This window comes from Candoia aspera, chromosome 5 (genome assembly GCF_035149785.1).
Source record: "Candoia aspera isolate rCanAsp1 chromosome 5, rCanAsp1.hap2, whole genome shotgun sequence".
In the NCBI taxonomy this organism is placed as follows: Eukaryota; Metazoa; Chordata; class Lepidosauria; order Squamata; family Boidae; genus Candoia; species Candoia aspera.
In genome coordinates, this window is record NC_086157.1 from 78,808,821 (window position 1) to 78,832,883 (window position 24,063).

Consider the following 24,063-nt stretch of genomic DNA (forward strand, 5'->3'; position numbering starts at 1 on the left):
TATAATCAAGACTGTTCTTTGGCTCTCTTTTACTTCAATATGAACACACATTTCTTCAGTATTAGCTAATAGCAGTAGCTTAGCAGTTTAGTAGTGGACCTCAAGCTAGTATCTAAGGCCTCACAGCTCAGGGAGGGTACAAATGATTGCTCAGGGCCTTCCTGAAACACCCTTTTCTGAAAAAGTGGCAGATCATGGCACCAAGTGTAAATTTTTGATCTGAAATGTGCATGCCAGGACCTAGTAGAATTGATGCTGTTCTGTGCAACATCTTTTCTTTGTTACATATTTTGAACAATGAATACAGAGGGATATGTCATTATTTATCTTGTTAGAATACTAAATAAATCCTATTTCTAAGTAATACACATGACAGTCAAAATGAGGCCTATTTGTATAACTTTTAATTCCAGGAAGAATTAAATTATCTAGGTGCACCAGTGATTATAATGTATATGCAATGTTGGTTTGTTGTTCTCTATTTCAATTTGTTGTTTTTGCAGAGATAGGTTAATTATTAGTGGGGAAATTAGGAGAAATCAGTACATATACAGTAGAGTATGAAATATCAGGCTTATAAGCAGCAAGCTGTATTGGAACAAACAGGCACATGAGTCAAAATCTTCTGATTTATTGTAGTAAAGCTAAGAAGTCGCAATGAAAAAAAATAGTTATTTCCCTGTATCAAATGCAAGTTCTATTCTGCTATTGATTTTTTTTGTTCTTTTTTTCTTATTTCTGATCTATGTAGAGGGTTAGAAGTGACCCTCTTTTCCATGTAACCCTTGTTTTGGTAACAGCCAGATCTGCTATCCTGTTTGCTTTTCATCATGTGAAAACTAGTTGTCACACCAAAGCAAAGTCATCTGCATTCATAATAAAACTAGGTGGTATAATATTATGTAAGTATTGGCCAAATAAAAAACCCAGCTCAGTTTTCAAATAGTGTAAGAAACTCATTTTGAAGTTCTGGATGGCCTTGGTTTTGTTGTCATTTTTTTCAATGCTACTTTTGTCACGAACTGTCAGAAAACTGACAGATTTGTATAAACAGCAAAGTAAATTTCACAATCTGTTAAATATCAGCATCAAACTGTTCACTGAAAGGAAAAAGAGAAAACTATTTAAACCCCACTCCTTCACTCATTTAAATAACTAAGTAAGAGGTTTAAAAAAGCACATTTCCATATCTTCAGTGTGAAAATATTCAGGTCGGGAAGCACTGCACCATGTAACGTAGCTTGTAGTAGTTATTGCATGTCAGTAAGCAGATGCTTGATGCTTTCACAGACTGTCTGGCTTCATTCAGAACTGAAATTTTCAGAGTGCCATCACTGACTCCAGATTCTCCAGTTGACCTGAAGTCCTGCATAAGAAGTAAGCATTTGTAATCACATCTTACACTTTCTGAACCAAGACAAAAACTATAATGCAAAAATAATTTCAATTGGTAACACTGATTGCATTAATTCATTTACCTAGTTCCTGTAGTGTAGCAGTGGGAATTCATTGACATAAACATTCATTTAAATAAACAAATGCATATAAAGACTGTGAAAGAAGTTGGTGGGGAACAACTTGAGTAAAATTCTTCTTGACTGAAAGGGCTTCTTCTTATATGTAATAATGAAATTGTACTCTGGTTTTCCTTCAGACTATATAACAAAATGGTTTAGGAAAAGATCCAAAGTGCAATTTATATTCTTATTCTTTAGTAACGGTTTCTGTGTTTTGTCCATGATAACAGAACAGAATCATTTGTAATTATCTTATCTGAGATGCAACACAGTTCCCTGACTGCTGCACTGAAGTTTGTGCAATCACAAATTAAATTGTGTTCTTATTCATTCTTTCCTGGTATTTTTGTACTGTCATTAAAGATTCTAGGGATGGAATCAGTGACAGGCTTGCCTGAGCATGTTATCTTGCTAAGGAGTCTCTTGTGAGAGTTGACACTCTATTTGATGTTCATTTTTTTCCTCATTTGTGCTTGTGTTATAACACAAGGTATTGCAACAACAGGAAAAACAAAACAAAAATCAAGCAATTGCAACCTGATTACTAGGGTATCCTTAGCTTAAACATTTTGCAATGAAACAAATTGTGCAGAACACCTGACAAGTAAGTATTTGTATGTCTCAGTGTTGTGAGGTAACACTGACTAAGTTCATACATTGCACTGAGCCAAAATGTGGTTTCTTTGTTTTTGTCTCAGCCTGATCTACTAGTCTATTGTGCTTCAATGGCTTCTCTAAGAAGGAGGATGTCTTTTGTCTTAGAATTCTCTTTGATTCATCTTTGTCACAGAGGGTCCAAGAGGCTGAAGTAGCGTGGATCTTTTATTTCCATTTCCAGCTGGTTCACTAGCTAGGACCATTCCTGGGCTGATACCTATTCATATAACACCTATTCAGTGTTTTTCAAACTTGGCAACTTTCAGATGTGTGGACTTCAACTCCCATGAAGTCCACTCATCTCAAAGTTGCAAAGTTTGAAAAACACTGATAAAATGCATGTTCTAGTAACCTCTCGGTTCATTTATTGTAAAGACTCTATAAGAGGTTTCCCTTGATAACAGTTTAGGATTTTAACGTGGGCAAAACGTTTGGTTCCCTGATTTGACATTAGTCCTTAAAGAGTCCCACAGGCTACCTCAGTGTCACAGTGCCGAGTTCAAGAATGCTAGTTTGATATATCAAATCCTAAATGACTTAAGACCTAAAGGAACTCCTAAACTTACATAATCCTGCTGAGGGGGCTCTTCTGGTGATACTACCACCAATTGAAATCTTGATGAAAAGGACAAATAACAAAGCTTTCTTGGTGATAACATTTTGCTTCTGTGATTTCCTCCATGGAAAGGTTTGATTGCTATCAACAAATTTGCTGCCAAAACTAGCTAGTGTCTAGTGGGGGGGGGGGGAGAATCCTCCTTTTCTGCCAGACTTTTTGATTAATTGCAGAGTTTATATGAAGAACAAGAGCAGGTGATTTTGTTTGTTTGTTTGTTTTTACTCTCAACAAAGTATTTTATCAGATTTTAAAATGGTCATTATATAAATTGTGATAACCCTGTAATTACCTAGGAAATTTTATAAATACATTAAATAAATGGACAGGATTCAGTTATAAAGAGACAGGAAGTTTGTTCTCTGTTACAGTGGAACTAAAACCCATGCTAATTCTGCATCCAAGAGCAATCTGAAAGGCCCTGCAAAAATTAAAATCAGATCTGTAGTATACTGTGGCTTTAGCCACAATCATTCAAGTTCTTCCTTTTTTCTGATGAAAATGAAGAAACAATTAAAAGAGGGCTGGTTATAAGATTACCACATTTCTGATTCTTCCCTGCAGTAATACCAGACCAGTGTAATCCTCTGCCATGCAATGTTGATGGCTATGAAGAGTGCAGAGATGGACAAGCCATGTTCACATGCATTTGTAAACCTGGATGGCAAGGAGAGAAATGTGAAGAAGGTATGGTCACTACAGTAACTGATAACAGGGCATATCTTTTCACCATATATTTCCGTGTTGAATAAACATGGGGCAGTTCAGCTTATGACTACATTTTGTTTTCTCCTCCTCCCCCCAGATATAAATGAATGTGATGACCCCATAAATAAAAAGGGAGGATGTGATCAAATTTGTGTTAATTTTCCTGGAAGTTACCGCTGTTACTGTGAAGATGGTTATTATATACAGTCAAATAAAATGGACTGCAAGGGTAAGAAAAAAGTCAGAAAGTACAAATGACAACACCACGGAAACAAAAACTCAATTTATATTATGAAATAAGACCAAAAGGCCAAATTGTATTGGTCACAGTGCCAATGGCTATACAAGCAGGTTTCAGTGTGCCTATTCTGACCATTAAATGGGAACATAAGAAACTGCTTCATATCAAGTCAAACTGCATCCATCTAGCTTAATGCTGTTAACGCTACTACAATAAAACTCAAGCTTTCGAACAAGATTTGTACCAGTCTATCAAATGTTAAATTTGGAATGTTTTCCATGCCCTGTCATTAAGCCATGAGCCCACCTAACGAGTACATCATAAGTGCCCAAGTTCCATCAGTAGCCATTAATACAATGGTAAAGCTAGTATTTTAGCACACTGACACTTTTATAGCCAATCTGCTAGTCTTGTTAACAAATGTAGTTTATACTTACATGGAACTGACTCAGGAGCAAAGAAAGGGAAAGGGTTACTATATGAAATCTGGCTTTGGCGTATGACCACATGCTTAAAAAACATCATTTTTCTAACATCCCATGTTAGGCTATGGATGAAGGTAATCCTGTTTGGTAAAAAGCGGAGAGTATATACTTCCAAGGAAACAATTGCTTAGATATAGTCCTTTCCATATATGTTGGAATATGCTTTTTATTATTGTATGGTTCATGCTAGATGATATTAATGGAGCTTCAGGAAGCCTAGCTTAGAATGAGCACATGAAGGAAACCTCTCTTAGATAAATTCATAGAAAATTAAATTAGTGGTAATATTGAAAATGAGATAACTATCCTTAAAAATTTCATGGACATTTGAGAATCAAATTGTTACGATTAGTAAAATGTTCATATCCTGTTAACTTTTGTACTTTTTATGTTTCAAAAGTCCACATTTTCCAGAACTGCTTGGGCTTCGTTAACATTTCCAGAACATATTCAGTTTTATCCCAACAGAAATGAAAAGTAACCATTTCTCTTTTATGGGAAATTAATGCACATTTTATATGTACAGACAGGAATGAATGCATGTTGCACAAAAATATTTGTGGGACAGCACAATGCAAAAATACACCTGGCAAGTATGAATGCGAATGTGAAACTGGTTTCTCCTATAACTCAACTTCAAAGAAATGTGAAGGTATAATCTTTTTTTTTTAAAGTAGATTCCTAAATGGCATAATAAGGCAAAATTTGTCTTTTGTGGAGAATTCACTATGATTTTCATAGAAATAATTGTTGTTTTAGTTTCATGTAAATTCCATGGTGCTATATCTATGTCATACAAATATGCCATTTCTAATTTCTACCAACTTATAGAAAGCAAATGTTATTTATATCCAAAATGCAAAGGCTAAAGGAGAAGAATCACATACACAGTAAACACATAGAAACATAGCATCAGGCCGAGCTTTAGATCACCCGTTTTAGGGAATAATGAAATTCTGGGGCTGAAAATTGGTTAAAATTCTTTTTCCAGGATTGGGTTCTTCTATACACCTGTATTCCTAATGCTTTCTGGTGCCAGGAATCTCCAGTCTGAGGAAGGCCAAAAGAGACCCATAGAGGGGGTTGTGTAAGGGGCATTCTGCAGGTTACTAAGGTCCCAAAGAATTCTCACTCCCAGTTTATTATGTTCCAATAGTTTGATTATATCACGTCCTTTTAGTTACAGTGGGTGGAATGTGGAAAGTAAATGCAGTCCACGTGTAACTGGAGTGACACCAAATGCTGCTGTCTCTATCTGTCACTGGAAGGACACTTTGAATGATAAAACAGATATAAAATGCCCAGCATATTATATAGCCAAATTTCTTTTTCTTTTATCTTAAAATGTGCTATTTCTAGGAACAGGCTTTCCAACCTGAACAAGCTTTCTTTCACCTTTGCTCACCTCAGTAGGATCCCCTCAGTCAATTAGTATTTACTTGCAAAGCAAGTTGCCAATGCTGTTTTTCACATTGCCCTGTGCCTCCAAATTATTGATTAGCCAATAAAGTAGAAAACTCAATTTTGCTCAATCGAGACAAAACATCTTTTGCCCTCATCACCCCACATTTTCTTTCTGAAAAATTGCTTCCTCAGATTCCCCAGGCTTCAGAATCTGCACACAGGTGCACACATCTCCAATACAGTTGAATTGAACTGCTCTTTGCTTCTATAAAGAGAATAGATATATGCAGTGTATACTGTGCATTCCAAGCACTATACTTGAGATGTTACTGATTTTTATAAATTGTAATTGATAGTAATAGCATAAAACTTTGATTTAAGTATTGTTGCACAATTAACATTTATTATTATTAGTTACATTTCTATACCACCCAGCAATCAGTTTCCCTAGAAAGAATATTTAAGTTCAGTGACTGTTTTTGATCATCCTGTTAGCCTTTCTCACAGTATTTATTTGCTAATAAATTTTCTAGTGTCTTATGTAATGAGTGAACCTTGAAAAAAAAACATTTAGCTATTGTAATTTAGAAACAACAGTCTTTCTAAAGCAGTCTATCAGTAAAGGAGTCTGACTGATCTTTTGCATTATACTTTCATTTTAAAAATCATGAAAATGTAGTATATGGATAACAAGTCTCACCAAGATAAATGAATACTACACATCAGTAATGGCATCCTATCAAACATTCAGTAAGCCAATTGATTGATTGATTGATTGATTGCCTAAAACTGAAAATCTGATATTTAATGACATCAAGTTGGTTGTGTTTGGTTTAACTGGTCACTGTTAATTTAAGTCTTCAGTAGAAGAGTACCTACATCCATTTTTTATAAGCCATGAAGTCTTAGGTGCCACCCAAATATGCATTTGTGCTGTTCTTCCAATTCTTCAGTTTCATATTATTTATGTATGATTCTCAAGTGTTCTGCCATGTGACTTTCAGTTGGTTCATTTTCTCCATTCCTCTGTAGATGTTGATGAATGTGCTGAAAACACTTGTTCCCAAATCTGTGTCAATTCTCCAGGAAGCTTCACATGCTATTGTGATGGCAAGAAAGGTTTTAAGCTTTCCAAGGATATGAGGACTTGTGAGGTGAAATATCATAATTATCATTTGCTTATTTTTCTTGATGCCAAGAGAGAGATAAACATTTTTTCCCGTCCATTTCTTCACCCTATCTGATTTATTGATCCATTTGTAACATTCTCCTGCTCTATATTCAGAGCAGATTATTTTTATTAATTAGATTTATATTCTACCTTTCTTCCACGATCTGAAAACAGTATACATAGTACCCCCTCCTCCAGTTTTATCTCCACAATGACAGTCCTGTGAACTAGATTGGGGAGAAGAGAGAAGGTGATTGGCCAAAGTCACCTCGTAAGTTTTCTTGGCTGAAGATGGACTTGAAGCTTAGTCCTATATATTAACAAAATATATGCTGTTATTACCCTGAAAGTCCTGCATGGTATATGAACAGGTTACTTGAGAAACTGCCTTCTGCCAAGAATATCTGCGCTCCCATAGGGAGGACATGCTCCAGGTTCCTTTTAAAACTTGTCATCTCATAAGACCTGTGAAGTGTGCCTTTTCTGTGGTTGCCCCTGCTCTCTGGAAAGATTCCCCCACCTCCAATATACAACAGGCCCTAACTCTTCTTGCCTTTAGGAAAGCCCTGAAGACCTGGCTCTTCTTCCAGGCATTAGGGGCCAGTTGAGTGGGAGTCCCCTGTGATTGTTTTGTTACGTACTTGGTTGCCATTTCATATTTGATATTCGGTATTCATATATTGTATTGCTTATTGTTATGAGGGCTTTTTCCCTTTGATGTATTGTTTGATTTTATGCTATTTGCCATCTAAAGTCACACTGGTTGAGTTGGGCAGCCTTATCTTATAAATAAATAAATAAATATGCTCAGATAAAACTATAGGACTCCCATATAGTCAAAGCTTATGACTGTGGCTTTTAAAATGTAGTTTAGATATTGAATTGTCATCATTAATCACAATAAAATACTGACTAACTAGTTTTATTTAATTATTTATTTCTCACATTTGTATGGCCACCCATCTCATACAGGGCAACTCTGGGCGGCATACAACAATTATATAAAAACAGTGAATAAGTAAAAAGACTAAAGTAATTGTTAAAAGAAGAATATTATAAAAAAATTAAAAGACACCAACTCCATGGAGAGAGCAAGAATGTCAATCGTAGTAGAGCCATCTAAGAATGTCTCCCGTTCCCAAAGACCCCCAGGCCTGACAACATAACCAAGTCTTGAGGGACTTCCTAAACGATAGCAGGGAAGGAGCAAGCCTAATTTCAGGGGTGAGGATGTTCCATAAGGAGGAAGCCATGGCAGAGAAGGCCCACCTCCTGGGACCCACTAGTTTTAAATGTTAGGGTTTAACCTGAGTCCAAATTACAGGCAAAATTAAGACAAGCATCATTCATTCTATAAGCAATTGGATGGCTTTTAAAAAGAACATTGCAAGTACAGGGAGGATGATTTGGATTCAGCCCCTGATATTGGAGAAAAGGAGTAATGAGAGTTTTAGTTTTACTGCAATGAGCAGGGATAGGAGATGTTACCTCGATTGGGATTACAGTTATAGGGTTAAATCCCCCCTACTTGTCCTGCATTAGATCCCCATTTAGACTCTTAGGGAACATTCGTGTTCCCTAAGCCTGCAATTTACTTTTGAAAACAATGTACTGTAAATCTTAATTGTATGAATGGTGACATACTACTAGATCTCAACAATGGTAGGCAGATGTGGAGAAGAAGGGTTTGGAAGGATCCTATCAGAATTCTTTTCTGCTTAACCATAACTCTTGGGACATTTTTAAAAAATGTTTTATATCACACATTATTTCAGCCTTCCTGTAAAGATTTTGGATATTTAATATAGTTCTCTTCGAGAGCCAATTCTGTATAGTAGTTAAGGTACCACACTAGAAACTGGGAGATGGTGAGTTTTAGTCCCAACTTAAGCACAAAGCCAGCTGGGTGACCTTGGGCCAGTGTCTCTTTCTCAGCCCTAGAAAGGAGGCCATGGCAAACCACTTCCAAAATCTTGCCAAGGAAATTATAGGGACTAGTCCAGACAGTCGCCAGGAGTCAACACTGACTCGAATGCGTATAGATATAGATCCAGATCCAGATCCTATCCATTGTTGATAACAACCATGTGTAATAGCTGGATGGTGCCCCAGAAGCACAGAATAGAAAAGGAAAAACAAACAGAAGTTTCAGCAATAGAAGATTTGGGGGAATGAATGTACATGTTTGTGTTTTAAAATGTACAGGTATGATTGAAGTAATTAAAACCAATAACATTAATTAACTAGCTAACCTCATTCTCTCTCACATACACAAACGTATCATATATAGAGGAAGCAGCAAGACAGAGTAAGGCAGAGTGACAGAGGTATTTTCATGTTTATCCCACTGGCTACGAATAAACAGCAAAGCCTAAACTGAAAGAAATGCCTTACTTAGTCACATATTTATCTAATCCTTATTTTACCTGTTATTTCTAGACTGTACCAGATTGCCTCCTTTTGAATCTTGAAAAGAATTATGAATTGCTTTATCTGGCAGAGCAGTTCATTGGAATCCCTGTTTTGTATTTAAGGTTTAGATTGCCAGAAGTTAGAAGGTGAGTAGATATGAGTAAGCATGCAGATAGATGCAGTTCTATTGCTTATAGCTATTCCAATGAGCATATAAATAGCTGTAAGCAGTCCTGTCAATACCAGTTAACTGCATTTTGTTGTGTAACAATTTTTCTGGTTTTATTTTTATTAAATAGATAAAGCAAACAACAAAAAAAGCAAAAACAAAGAAAAAGGCATGCATATACATACCTAAAATAAACTTTAAACTAGAGCAAAGGTTGAAGTGAGTATGATGATAATTTTTAACAAAAATTAAAAAGGAAAAAGAAACAAAAAAAAGCCATTATAAGAAAAAAATATTCTAATAAACCCCCTCTCTTCGTCCCCCATTTTTTTCCCCCACAACCACTAATTGTAAATATTTTTACATTATACTTTGGACATCTGAGATTATTGCTCATTTCTATTTGGATTTTTAAAATTCTTTTTTAAACACTTCATCTTTTTCTTCAAAAACCATATTCTGTTTCTTTGCTTGCCTTGCTCTGGTTATGTATGTATGTAGTATATAAGGGAAGCATTCCTGCTTGAATTTGATTAGACTTCTGCTGTGAATATATACGGTACAATCAACTATTTCATTGCCCCATATTCTCTAATTTTAATCTCCCAATCCTGTACTGACAGCAAGATTTCTCTTTTCCACTGTTGTGCCAGATTGATTCTTGCTGCTGTCATCATATATCTTGATAAATTGTGATGTTTTTCATTTATATTTTCTGGGCTCATACCTAAAAAATATTTATGGTTTTCATTCACATTTGATGTTCAGAATTTTCTGGATGTTTTAGTGTACTTCTTTGTAGTAGTCTTTTTGCATAATGGCTAATGACTGCCTATAGTAAAATGTTCCTTCTCTGTTGTAGCATTTCCAATATTTATTGTTGTATGGTTTGTCCATCTTAGCAATCATTGATGGACTTACATAATGTGATGGTTGCCCTTATTCAAATAAAAACACAGACTCACTAGCCAGGGCTAAGGATTTCTGGTTTATTAGGAATAGAATGCATACACTGAGAAAGACGGGAATGAGCACATGGCGTGCAAGGTAGCTGGTAAATACCTGCGGTGCGGACCTGATCCTTCCCCACCTCCCCATTCTCCCGAAGTCTTGCCCGATGGTGAACCCGGAGTCTCGATGGGCAATCAGGGGGTGATTCCGGAGTCTCGATGGGCAATCAGGGGGATTAGCGCTGATTGCCTCTGTCCTCTTCCTGTGTCCGGAGCAGGTGTGTCCCCCGTGGTAATGCAGAGATGTCAGGGAGATCGGATGATGGCTTCCCGGGTCAGGGCAAAGGTATGCTCCTTTGTCCTTTATTTGTTTTTGTCTTTCAGTGCTTATAGGATTAGCACTGATTCCTTCCTTCCCCTTCCCCTCCATCGGAAAGGCATGTTCCCCGTTGTGATGTATGTATACATCGCAACGGGGGACATGACATACTGCCTCCCCCCAAAAAAACTTCAAGGCGCCGGTTTGGAAGGATATGCTGCATGGAAGCGTGTGACTAGCCGTTGCGCTGAGACATCCCGGGCATGCACCCACTCAGGGTGGGGGAAATGTCTCCAGCAGACCAGGTACTGAAGGGTGCCCCGTAGCCTTCTGGAATCTAGGACCTCCTTTATTTCAAAGTGCTGCTGCCCATCAATCATGATGGGAGGAGGCAGGGGGGGTTCGTTATGCCACTTTGAGGAGATAGCCAGTTTCAGTAAGGCACAATGGAATACCGGGTGTATGCGTTTCAAGTTGTGTGGCAATTCTAACTTGAAAGTTACTGGGTTGATTATTTCCACTATTGGAAAAGGGCCAATGAACTTGGGGGCTAACTTCTTTGACGGCTGCGGCGACTTAATGAACTTAGTGGAGAGGTAGACCTTATCTCCCACTTTGAAGTCTGGCTGCGCAGCCCTGTGGTTGTCCGCATAACGCTTGTAGGTTGCTTGGGCTTCGGAGAGAGCCAGCTGAATGATTGGCCAAACGTTTGCTAACTGAGCCGCCCAGTCATCTGGGGAACAAGGCAGGGCAGCTGGCTGTGGCAACTCCGGGATCAGAACAAAGTCTCGCCCATAGACTACCCGGAAGGGGGTGTGGCCCATGCTCTGGTGCACTGCATTGTTATATGCCACCTCAGCAAAGGGGAGTAAGTCTACCCAATCATATTGCTGGTAGCTTATGAAAGAGCGCAAAAATTGCTCCAAGGTGGAGTTAAGGATCTCCGTAGAGCCGTCCATGTGGGGGTGCCAAGCAGTGGACAATGCCTGCTTGGTGCCAATCAACTTCAAAAATGCTTTCCAGAATTGTGAAGTAAATTGTGTACCCCTATCTGTGACCAAGCGGGAGGGGGTACCGTGTAATTTGTAGATGTGATTTAAAAAGAGGCGTGCCAGCTGTTGAGCGGAGGGAATTGAGGCGCTTATTTTGTTTCCAAGCCAAATCATTTACAAAAGAAACATTGTGTTTATTGGTTTGCAACCATGTATCCATTTTTAAGGCTTGTACGAACTGCTGTTGCAATTGCGATGAAATTGACATGCGTCTCCCTCCCCTTGCGGGCGGTTGTGCCGGGGTGCACTGCGTTCCAGTTTGGCTGCGCGTGACAGCTTGGCAACCCATTGTAGGTACTGTGTCAATCCACACAGTACCTACAATTTCTGATGCCTGACTGGCATCCTGGGGCTGCCTAGAGAGAGCGTCAGCTAAGAAGTTCTTTCTTCCTGGTATGAACTTCAGCTTAAAATTAAAGCGGCTGAAAAACTGAGCCCAGCGAACCTGCTTGGGGCTGAGGCGTTTTGGGGTACTGAGTGCTTCCAGGTTTTTGTGGTCCGTCCATACCTCAAAGGGGCAAGTGGTCCCTTCCAGGAGGTGTCGCCATGCCTCTAAGGCAGCTTTGACGGCAAAAGCCTCTTTCTCCCATACATGCCATCTCCGTTCTGTTTCAGACAACTTGCGGGAGAGGTACGCGCAAGGCTTCAGCTGATCATTTAAATCCCGCTGAAGCAAGAGCTCCCCAATTGAGAAATCGGAGGCATCCACTTGGACTACAAAGGGCTTGGTGGGGTCGGGGTGTTGTAGAACTGGTTCTTCTGTGAACAGGCTTTTGAGGTGATCAAAAGCCCTTTGGCATTCGGGTATCCAATTAAGTAGCGCTCCTGGGTTTTGTGCTTTGCGCGTGTCTCCCAAACCCTTGGTGCGGAGTAAATTAGTTAGGGGCAAAACGATTTCCACTAGTGCCTTGATGAACCCCCTGTAAAAATTAGTAAATCCGAGAAAACTCTGTAGTTGCCTCCTAGTGCGTGGGTGCTCCCATGCTAGGATGGCCTGGACTTTCCCAGGGTCCATTTCGATGCCCCTCTCAGAGATTCTATAGCCCAGATAATCTATCTGAGATTTATGAAACTTGCACTTAGAAAGCTTGACAAATAGCTTGGCTTTGCGGAGTTTCCTGAGCACCTGCTTAACCAAGCGTTCGTGCTCCTCTTCAGTCTCAGAATATATCAATACATCGTCTAAATACACAAGGACCCCCTTTGAACAAGTGTTCGTGCAAGACCTCGTTAATCAATTGCATAAATACCCCTGGTGCCCCTGCCAAACCAAACGGTAACACTTTATATTGGAATGACCCCAGTGGGCAATTGAAAGCCGTCTTCCACTCATCCCCCTCTCGTATGCATATGCGAAAATAGGCTTCTCGCAAGTCCAGTTTAGGGAATATTTTCCCCTTTGCCAGATGTGCTAATATGTCTTTGATTAGGGGCAAAGGATATTTGTTGGATATGGAAGCTGCATTCAATCCGCAGTAGTCCGTACAGAGTCTTAATGTCCCATCCTTTTTTTCTCTGAACAACACTGGGGCTCCAACTGGCAAGTTTGCGGGCTCGATGAAGCCTCGTGCTAAATTCTTGTCCACAAACTCCCGCAATTCTGCCAGTTCTTTCTGGGTCATTGCGTAAATTTTTGGCTTTGGCAAGGGTGTGTTGGGGACCAGTTCTATCGCACAGTCACTCTTTCTGTGGGGTGGGAGTTTGTCTGCTTCTTTCTCCCCAAACACATCTGCAGACTCTGCATACCTGTCTGGCATACCTTCCAGGGCCGCTGCAGCCAGGTGTGTGGTTGTAGACGCCGCCCTCCCCACTGCAGCATGGGGAATTCGTTCCCCTGTAGGTGCTTGGTAGAAGCCGTCTGTAAACGTGATCGTCCTGGTTTCCCAATTTATGTATGGGTTCCTTCGTACCAGCCACGGGATGCCTAAGATGATTAAAGGGTGGCCCACCAGTGCCACGACAAACTTCAGTCTCTCCTGGTGGCTGCCTACCTGCAGCACCACTTCTCCGGTGATTTGGGTGACCGGGCCCCCTCCCGCTGCCAAACCGTCCAATTACGTAAAAACTATGTGGTGCTGAAGTGGAAAGCAGGGGAGATTTAAATCGGCAACTACGTCCGGGTGCATTAGGCACCTAGAACAGCCCGAGTCTATTAGGGCCCAGACTTCAATTGACTTCTCAATGGACTTTAGCTTAACTTTTACGTACAGGGTGGGACAGTTGGCACTCACCCAGACGTCGCTGCGCCCATTCTCCTCCACCTGCCCTCTGGCGCTTCTCAGGGCAGGTAGCTGGCGTTTCCCGCCGGTTCTTCCTGGTCGCTCTCCTCCTCTTCAATGGAGTAAGGTAGTTCTTTTGCTCCAATCTCTCCACTGGCTGCTGGCATCTTTTTGGGTGCTGCAGGTGGTTTGCCCGGCGTTTTTCCTGGCCTGTCAACTGCCTTTGTTTTCAGGCATGCTGCCGCTTTGTGGTCCTCTTTCCCGCATCGAAGGCACTGCCCCTTGGCGAACCATCGCTCCCTCTCCTCTCTCCAGGGTTGGGGTGCTGGTCTCACTGGTCCTGCAGCGGTTCAGGGTCCCTTTACCGTCGCTGCTTGTTGCACTGCCCTCTTGGCTTGTAGGAAGGTTTCCTGGGCATTTTCCGTCTTACCGGCCAGCACTATCCACTCGTGTAGAGTGTTTGGGTCGTCTCTGCATAATGCCCACCTCAGAACGTTCAAGTTCAGGCCCTCTTTGAAACATTCAATTAGGGTAGACTGCGACCAGTCCTCCACCTTTCCAGCCAGGGCTTTAAAGTCCATGGTATAATATGCTACAGATCGTTGCCCTTGGCTGATTCCCCTTAGGGACCTCTTCGCTCTCTCCTTTTCCAAGGGGTTTCTGAAGTGCAGATCTAGTGCCCAGAGGAACTCGTCGAAGTCATCGAGCTCTGGGGCATCTGCCTGGCATAGCTGCACATACCAGTCAGCCGCCCTTCCTTTAAGTTTGTTCACAATGGCATTAATTTTGCCCTTTTCCGAGCGGAAATATGGCCCAAATTCTTCCATGTAGTTCTTTGCGTTCATCAGGAAGAAGGATAATGTTGCTGGGTCCCCGTCGAATTTGACCCCGAAGTCTTTCACTCCCGTTCCCGGTGGGCTCCAAACCACATCTGGGCGTCTGGGCGTACCTTGGGCTGCTGGGGTTCTCCGGTCTCGGTGTGGGGATTCCCTAAGCCGGAATCCGGGCAGCGTTGCCTCCGTTTCGTGCCGGCTCCAGCCTCTTCCCAGCGGTCGCGTCTCCAGGGTGGGAGGGGGAGAAGGTGACCTCCTGGTGGGTTCCGTGAGGTGAACTCTGCCCGGCGCTACCTCAGCCTCCTGCCATCTCCTTCCTCTCCCCAGCTGTCGTGTCTCAGGGGTGGGAGGGGGGGGTGATGAACTTCTGGTACCTGGTTCCACCTCACCCCTTCCTCATGATTCCCACGCCACCGACCATCTCAGGAACAGCTGTTCGATTGACTCCAGCCTCACCTCCATTATCCTCAGCCGCTCAGCTGTCTGGGAGCCTTCCTTGGTTCGTCCACTCCGGCGCCTTCCCTCGGCTCCTGCAATCGTTGACAGCAGGTCCCGCAGTTTCTTAGACACCCCGAGCGTCCCGGGCAGGGATCCCAGCGTCTCGTCCAGGGTGACCCACTCACCCTGCAACTCTCTGGTGGCTTCAAGTGTCCTGCTCCTCCCGGTCTCCTCCTCCTCCGAGCTTAATCCCGAACCCTCCTGGACTTCGTACCGTCGGGGAATAGGGTTCTCACCAATCGTTCGTGCCGTGGAGTCGGGTGACCCGTCGCCAGTCCTCTGGTAGCCACCTCTTCGTGGGTTGAGTCTTTCCATCGCCAGCTTGGATCCCTCACAGACGAAATCTGGAATGGTGCTAGCGGAAATTTTTTTTTCTGATTCCCGTCTTTATGTGATGATTGCCCTTATTCAAATAAAAACACAGACTCACTAACCAGGGCTAAGGATTTCTGGTTTATTAGGAATAGAATGCATACACTGAGAAAGACAGGAATGTGACATGGCGTGTGAGGTAGCCGGTAAATACCTGCGGTGCGGACCTGATCCTTCCCCACCCCCCCATTCTCCCAAAGTCTTGCCCGATGGTGAACCCGGAGTCTCGATGGGCGATCAAGGGGTGATTCCGGAGTCTCGATGGGCAATCGGGGATTAGTGCTGATTGCCTCTGTCCTCTTCCTGTGTCCGGAGCAGGTGTGTCCCCCGTGGTAATGCAGAGATGTCAGGGAGATCGGATGATGGCTTCCCGGGTCAGGGCAAAGGTATGCTCCTTTGTCCTTTATTTGTTTTTGTCTTTCAGTGCTTATGTTAGCACTGATTTCTTCCTTCCCCTTCCCCTCCATCGGAAAGGCATGTTCCCCATTGTGTACAGCACAACGGGGGACATGACACATAACTTATGAAAATATTTTTTTACCAATTTTCCCTCACTGTAGCATGATGTAAATTTTACTGATTTTTCTATAGTTTTCCTATTATTCCACTTGCATACTTCTTCAAAGTTTTATAGCCATTTTGTCACACAATTTTTAATTTGTTCTGTGTCTGAGTCATATCTGAATAACAATTTTTAAATACATCCTAATAAACGATCTTGATTCTGTGTGTTTCAAATTCTGTCATCTTTCTCAGGGTCCCTCCTTCTTTGAGATCACTTTTTTATTTTTCCATTTATTTGCAAATATGTTAACCATGGTAGATTCTTATTTTTATAAAACAATTCTTCTTGTATCTTGAGTCAGTTTCTTGAGTCGAGATGTATCATATTGGCATATGTGTAAGAAAATTCTTAATGTATGCATCCTGTCTTCCTACTGCATAATTCTTTAGGCTTCCCCCTTTCTCAACTCAGATTTTCTGCAGAATTTGACTTCCGGACTTACGATAATGAGGGTGTGATACTGTATGCTGAATCCACAAACAGTATAGCCTGGTTTCTACTTGCATTGCGTGAAGGAAAGATTGAAATTCAGTTCAAGAATGAACTTGGGACAAAAGTAACAAGTGGTGGTAAAGCTATTAATGATGGCTTGTGGCACATGGTAAGTCTTTTATCAGAAAATGTCGTGAAAATGAAGTCACTATTGTGAGTTGTGTAGCCATATATAAATAATCTAAACAAACAAACAGCTTTATGAAATAAGCCACTACTAAAGTAATGCACTTGCAGTATAAATTTGTCACTTTGTTTCAACAAAATAATTTCATGTTTTTTATAATTTAAACCATAGGCTAAGACTTCCATCAGAATTCTAAATCCAGGACTTAAAAAGTTATTCAGATAGTAACTGATTGTTCTTAGAGTTATGTTAGAAATTATAAGATTTCAGTTGCCTTAAAAAATACTTGGTCCATGAAGTTTTGATTTTGATTTTTATTTTTTTGTATTATGACTATTACTTTTTGTTTGAGAGCAAAGAAAACCGTTGGGTAGAAAGGTTTATATACGGCATCCTGACATACTTAACGGAAGATTGGGATTGTCAAACTGAATGATCACCTTTTGCTAGCGAAAATGCAGGAAAAAAGCTATTGGTTTTGGGCACAGTGACTGAATTCATATATTTTGTCAAACTATGGTTTCTTTAAGCTGAGTTCATTGGATAAATTTCATTTGGCTAGGTTTGCATTTAATAAGCACCTCCACCCCCCAAAAAATCTGTTCTTTCTGGAATGTGTTTGTACTTTATTGGCTTTGCAACTCTGTGGGGTTTTGTTCCTTTAGGGTAGTAGTACTTGACTTGCTTGTAAAAATGTTCTTTGAATTCTTCTAAGAGTGTCTAGATCTCCCTTCTGTTGTAAAGACAAGCTTGAATCTATGTGTGTTTCAGTGTGCTCTGTATGTGTGTCTCACAGTCAGTTGTATACTTGTTCTGCTAAATCTTCTATCTGTGAGGTCCCAACACTACTGTTGGCTCTTTTCTCTTAATACATTTCCTTCGTAGGTTTATATAAAAGATTTTGTTTTTTCCACCTCTGAAGTCTATGTTATAGTTGACAGGCCTCAATTTCTATTTATAGTAAGGGGGTCTTGCCAAATAGTTTGCAATTTGCGGACTAGGCAACAACAGCAACACTTTCTCACCCATTTGAAGCGATTTCTCTGTGGCCTTAATATCATACCAGGGCTTCTGTGTGTCTTATACTAATTTCTAGTTCTCTTGGACCATGTGACTGAGTCTTTTCAATTTTTTTTCCTTTATGTGAGAATTTAGTCAACTAAGTTCTTTGTATCTGGAACTACCCTGGACAGCCTTCCTTCACCACATCCAACATCCTCATGGGCTTTCTCCAATATAGCAGCTTAAAAGGGCTGAATCTTGTGGAAATCTCTGGCATTTCTCTGTATTCATATTTGTAGTATTTAGTAATTTATCAGTCTTTCAGTGTTTAAAAGTCTTTCCTTGTAACTGAAAGCCAGAGCTTCTCATCCATCATTTCTTAGCCTTTTTAATTTGTATGATTTTAGCACCTTTGAGAGATCTTGTAGAAGTGCTTATAGTGGGCAATTGTAAGAAAAAGGCTGTTTATGCCAAAGAGGGTACACAGCAGAAACAGGAGACAGATGCATATGGTTACATAATCACAGATTGCCAGGATGTACTGCAATACTTTTTGGCTCAGTTTCTTGCTAGCAAAACTTGAGAGCCCTCTGCATCAGATTGATTCTATTTCATGCCAGTGCCCAATCTCAACATTTTTTTCCAGATAATACCTTGTTCCACTTCTTGGCCCAACCTCTCCTTGAACTAATAAGCCTTTAACAGGATAACAGTGTTTGGTGCACCTCAAGATCATCAACCACCACTGTTCTACCAAAGGAAAGCTTCAACAGCCAACACTGTTTAGATCCATCTTAGGTGGCTAGCCATCACCTTCCTCCATCAAAATCGTCCTTCCCCTAGATTTTACCTTCCTTGCCTTCTTAGAAGATCCCACTCATCCCTTTTTTTTTCCCTGTCTTCTATGGGAAATTAAACCAATTCAAACTGTCTAGTTATACTTAGCAGTGTATGAAAATAAAGTGTGTGTTGGGGGTTCTGGATCGATATTTGAAAGGATGCTGAGGGCCCATGGACTGTCACAAGCCACATTGTGCCTTTGCATGTTAAACTGGCTAGTGTGTTTTTACCAAATGTTGGCCTAGTTATGTGAACCCCTTCTACTAAATCAGGATCTTTATTGCATACGTGTCATTGTTACTGGATTGAAACTGATTCTCTTAGCATTCATATATTTCTAATACCTTTTTTACATTTAGATCTCTGTGGAAGAACTAGACCATAGCATCAGTGTAAAAATAGCCAAAGAAGCAGTGATGAACATCAATAACCCAAGTCCTCTTTTCAAGCTTTCTAATGGCTTTTTGGACACAAAAGTGTACATTGCAGGATTCCCTCGCAAAATGGACAAAAGTCTCATTAAATTGGTAATTTTTGCAGCATTTGGTGGGGCATCACATTGCAGTATACTTAGGTGTTGCAATTAATGTTTCAGGGTTTTTTTTTCCTTTTAAAACTTTCATTGTTCTCATAGAAATATTACATGTATGTGTCAAGATGGTGAAATACACATACATACATGTGTGTATGTGCCTCCTAGAATCACATGACATCTATAGAACGAGCCCCTTCCCGAAGCCCCACATTGAGGATCAGTGTTCAAGCAATGATGAAAAACACAAGGCTGTTTTCCCCCATCATCGTATTGTTTCATGACTTTCTTGGCATGGGAATTGTCTATTACTCCATGCATAAAGAGAAGTGGAGTGATCTGTCCTGAACGAGTAAAATTTGGGGAAGTATCCTATTAAGTTTCTAGAGCTTCAAAAAAGGTTGTTGTTGTTGTTTTATTAGCACTAATTCTGAAAATACTGATGCATTTTTATGAGCTAGAGTAGCATTTGACCTGTGGTAATTTGGAAGTAAATTATAGCTGGAAGAAGCAGCTTCAGTTTTAAGCATCCCAGGAGAAATAGTTGTAAAAAGACAATGAGGATGGTTGTTATCAGAAAAAAAAGACTGTGCAAAGTGCCATTCCAGGGAAGCAGCCTATATGCTTCCTACTTCATTGGAGAAAATAAAGGGCATAGCTGCTAATAGCATAAAGAAATGGCAGAAAAGTTTAATAATAGTTTAATCCTGCCTGAAGTAACAGTGCAAACCATAAATAAGTTTGATTGTACTGCGTATGAGATTTCATTATTGCTATTTTGAAAATGTAGGCATGTTGAAAATCAAGGTTATCTATTGAGCTATCTGCCTTAGGACATTTTTAACCTAGAGATAATTTGTTTCGAGTTTTCTTACACACACAAAATTGGACATTTGCTAGTCCTGTTTACATGACTTCCAACTGTTCACTAGCTGGCTCTGTGCCTGACATGTAGAAATCACCATCCAGCTTCTCAGCATAAAGAGATGTTTGATCCTAGCTGTCAGTTATGCCTACAGCTGTTATATTGAAAGTAACATTTTATATCCCCTCCCACCCCACCCCTGGAGCCCAATTATGTCTTTTGATATTCCATTTTTTTCTGTGAACCGATTGTTGCCTCAATGAACAAATGGTATGCAAGGAAAATATGGAAAATATTGAAACATGGCTTTATGGAATCCTAAACCTAGAAAATAAGTGATCCTTCTGAGAATGATATCTCCACAGGTTAGCACAGAACTTGATCTGCAGAAGAGATTGATATATATGTGGTTTTAGATTATCAGAGCTTTAAACATGCACTGAGAGTTGGTGTCATCTAGGAACTAAAACTTGACTTAGAAGGTCACAGTTCAAATTACGTTTAAGTGTTGGTCACATTTGATGTCAGGAAAACAACCACAATTCAGGCTCAGCACTCCACCCATATATGAAGATAGAAATAAATTTGGTTTATGAGAAGCTTTTTTAACATTGCTTCGTGTTATGGCTGTACCATTTAATACATTAATCAGATTAAATCAACAGAAAATCTGTTAAAACAATTAAAAATGCAACCTGCTAAGGCACAGGTTTTATTTATATATCTATTAATACAATATGTGTATATAGGTAAAAAGGCAATGCAAAGCATCTGAAAAAAATGTTTCACAAACCCTGGAAGCACAACACACTTCTTTATCAAATGCTTTGAATATCCCTGAAAGATAACTTGGAAAAACAGCTTACTAACTTTTCATCATGGTAATAACAAGCATAACAATCTGGCTAGCAGAGAAAGGTTTATTCTTTGCCTACCTAGTGTAATTTTCTGATATAGGTAGTCCTCGCTTAACTTCTACTTGTTCAGCGACTGTTCAAAGTTATGACGGCGCTGAATGAAGGGTACTAATGACAGATCCTCGTAGTTGCGGCTGTCGCAGTGTCCCTGCAGTCATGTGATCGTGATTTGGATGCTCAGCAACCAACTCACAATTATGACATTGCAGCATCCTGCGGTCACATGCTCGCCATTTGTGACTTTCACTGCCAACTTCCAACAGGCAAAGTCAATAGGGAAGCCTGCAGGAGGACACAAATGGCAATCATGTGACCATGGGACACAGCAACTGCGTGGGACTCACCTAATGACAGCAACTGGGACTACAGGAACTGCCATCATAAGTCAGTGCGGTCACCTGATGTCACACCTTACAACCATGTTGCTTAGCGACAGAGTTCCCAGTCCCAATTACCTTTGGTAAGTGAGGACTACCTGTATCCACAATGGAAAAGACTTTCTTTCTGGAAACTAGCATGGTTTTCTAGAAAGCTAATGGAGAGGTGATTTGTTCTTCCCAAGAAATTATTTATATCTACCTGCATGGAAATTCCTTGTCATCTTTTGCAGCAAGATGAATAGAAAGTATCTTTTGGAAATTTGTGGAAATGAAGAACTGATAGAAATATGATTTGGAGGGAAAGCAATAGATGCTAGCATAAATCAGTTCATTTCTATTATGAACTAGTATAATGGAGTGCATCTTTACGCCTACTATGTAGGTACTATAAAATGCAAATGGTATCAGATCTAGCACAAATTCCAGCCTCAAATAAGGGATTTCCCAATGCAGATAGTAATATCAGAAAAGGAATTTTGGTAGAAAACAATTTATTCATTCTGTATTCTGTTTCACATGTTACAGTAGAACATAATGTGACTTGCAGGCTTTTGGCTTAGTATATTATATACATTTTAGTTTGGAAATCAAAATGTATGACATAGTGAATACTGTGATACTGCAAAGTGTAGTTTATTCAGGAAGCTATATTTAAACAAACCTTGGCTTAGCACAATATATAAGTCACCTTTTAAAATTATTTTAATAATTATTTAGTCTACAGATAGTCCCCATTTAGCAACTGCCTTGTTTAACAATAGTTCGCAGTTACAGCAGCAGTGAAGAAATAACTTTACAACCAATCCTCACATTTACCACTTTCGCAGGTCTGTAAAGCAAAGGAAATATAAAGTAAGATCATAAGCACAGTTGTGGTTTCACTTAGCGACTGCTTTGCATAACAACCAAGTTGCTGGTTCCAATTGTGGTAGTTAAACAAGGTCTACTTGTACTCTGTTCCTAAATTGCTTCCCATTAAAGCAAACTAACAAACAAAACCATTGGAATATGCTTTAAGGACTCAGTTACAAGGATTTTTGTGTGATGTGTCATTTAAATCTATATTGTTAAATTTTGTTTCCAGAAAGAAATAATAACTTGTTCTGCATTACTTGACAATATTCCTGGAATGACATAATCTGTTCTGTAACTTTCTTTACAGATTAATCCCCGTTTGGATGGGTGCATTCGTGGTTGGAACTTGTTAAATCAGGGAACATCCGGTGTAAAAGATATAATTCAAGAAAAACAAAGCAAACATTGTTTAATAAGTGTTGGAAAGGGATCTTACTACCCTGGCACTGGCATGGCAAAGTTTCACATTAGCTACAGTAAGCATGTTTGTTTAACACAAAGTTATCAAGGCAGTTTCTGTCTTCTGTCCAGGCCTGAAGCTAGACTGTCCAGCATCAAGATAATCCCTTTATTCCAACATCTTCTACAACTGACCTTCAGTCTCTTACCCCAAAACCTTTCCAAAAAAGACGGTTGGAAGTGGGGTAGAAGTTGCCAATATTGCCAGATATAGGAATGGCATCTTCAGCAAGGGCATATCATCCCTTCCTTCAAGCGGCCTGCGCTAAACTCTCTGTCAAAGAGATATTCACAACCTCTCTGATCCACCTCTCAGTCCATCCCTGGCAACTTGAATAAGCCAGAAAGGATGGAGGTCCAGGCCAGCATAGCAGAGTTTAGGCTGCAGAGGACTGCATAGTGAAATAACAATAATGACAGAAAGTGCTGATGTTTTGCTGCCCATATCATCACAGTATGAGCTTAAATATGGCATCATATCCATGATCAGTCAGGTTTTCTTGTCTTTTGCCACCCTAACCCTTAGGCCATGATTCTACTGTGTACATTACTTTTGTTCACTTAATTCTTCTAAATGTATTGGGTATACACCTCTCAAAATTTCCAGCCAAATTAAAAACATTACATCTTGCAGCTGTCTTTTTTTTTTTTTTTTTTTTGCCCCTTCAAGTCAGTGTTGACTCCTGGTGATAGCCTGGGTAAGTCCCTACAATTTTCTTGGCAAGATTTCAGAACTGGTTTACCATTGACTCCTTCCTAGGACTGAGAGAGATGACTGGCCCAAGGTCACCCAGCTGGCTTCATAACTATGGCAGGACTAGAACACACATTCTCCTGGTTTCTAGCCTGGTGATATAACCACTATATCAAACTGGCTCTTGCAGCTGTCATATTATATTCTAAATGTGGACTCCTGTATTAAGTGATCCCCTTTCAAGCTGCAACATGTAAAAAGTACTTGCATGTTCTGCAGCTCCATAGCCCAGCTTTTAGTTACTAGACATATTTCTGGTTATATAAAATCACGCTTACATTTAATAATTATTTTTAGGAGCTTTGGGTCACTTCTTAAATGTCAAAGGAGTGCACATTTCAGGGTATAAAAGAATATCTTTAAAAAATCATATCACTAGGTAAAAATAAAACAACTAATGACTAACAATCTCTCTCCGTGCTCCTTCAGCTGCAAACTGAAATATCCAAATTTGTCCAGTTAGACAGTTGGTCTTTGAGAGATGTCAGTGGTAGCAGCCATTAACCTAAGAGCTACCTCTGAGGATCATCTTGCCTGCTAGGCATGTGTTTCTGCCCACGTTCCTTGTAGTTCATAATGGGAAGTATTTCTTCAAAGTTATAGGCCTAAACTGTTGTCATGATCTGTCTACCCAGATTATTGGGTGAAAGCA

At 40.1% G+C, this 24,063-nt stretch overlaps 1 protein-coding gene across 1 annotated transcript in view; it reads left to right on the top strand.

Annotated features, from left to right (window-relative positions):
* The window catches only part of PROS1 (protein S), a 38,936-nt gene that overhangs the window by 11,475 nt on the left and 3,398 nt on the right, over window positions 1–24,063 (top strand). Inside the window, exons 4-12 of the mRNA XM_063305551.1 lie at window positions 1,291–1,377; window positions 3,355–3,477; window positions 3,596–3,727; window positions 4,751–4,876; window positions 6,661–6,782; window positions 9,239–9,357; window positions 16,600–16,789; window positions 19,009–19,176; window positions 22,506–22,674. Coding sequence (XP_063161621.1) covers window positions 1,291–1,377; window positions 3,355–3,477; window positions 3,596–3,727; window positions 4,751–4,876; window positions 6,661–6,782; window positions 9,239–9,357; window positions 16,600–16,789; window positions 19,009–19,176; window positions 22,506–22,674 — 1,236 coding nt within the window. The remainder of the gene's footprint in view (window positions 1–1,290; window positions 1,378–3,354; window positions 3,478–3,595; window positions 3,728–4,750; window positions 4,877–6,660; window positions 6,783–9,238; window positions 9,358–16,599; window positions 16,790–19,008; window positions 19,177–22,505; window positions 22,675–24,063) is intronic.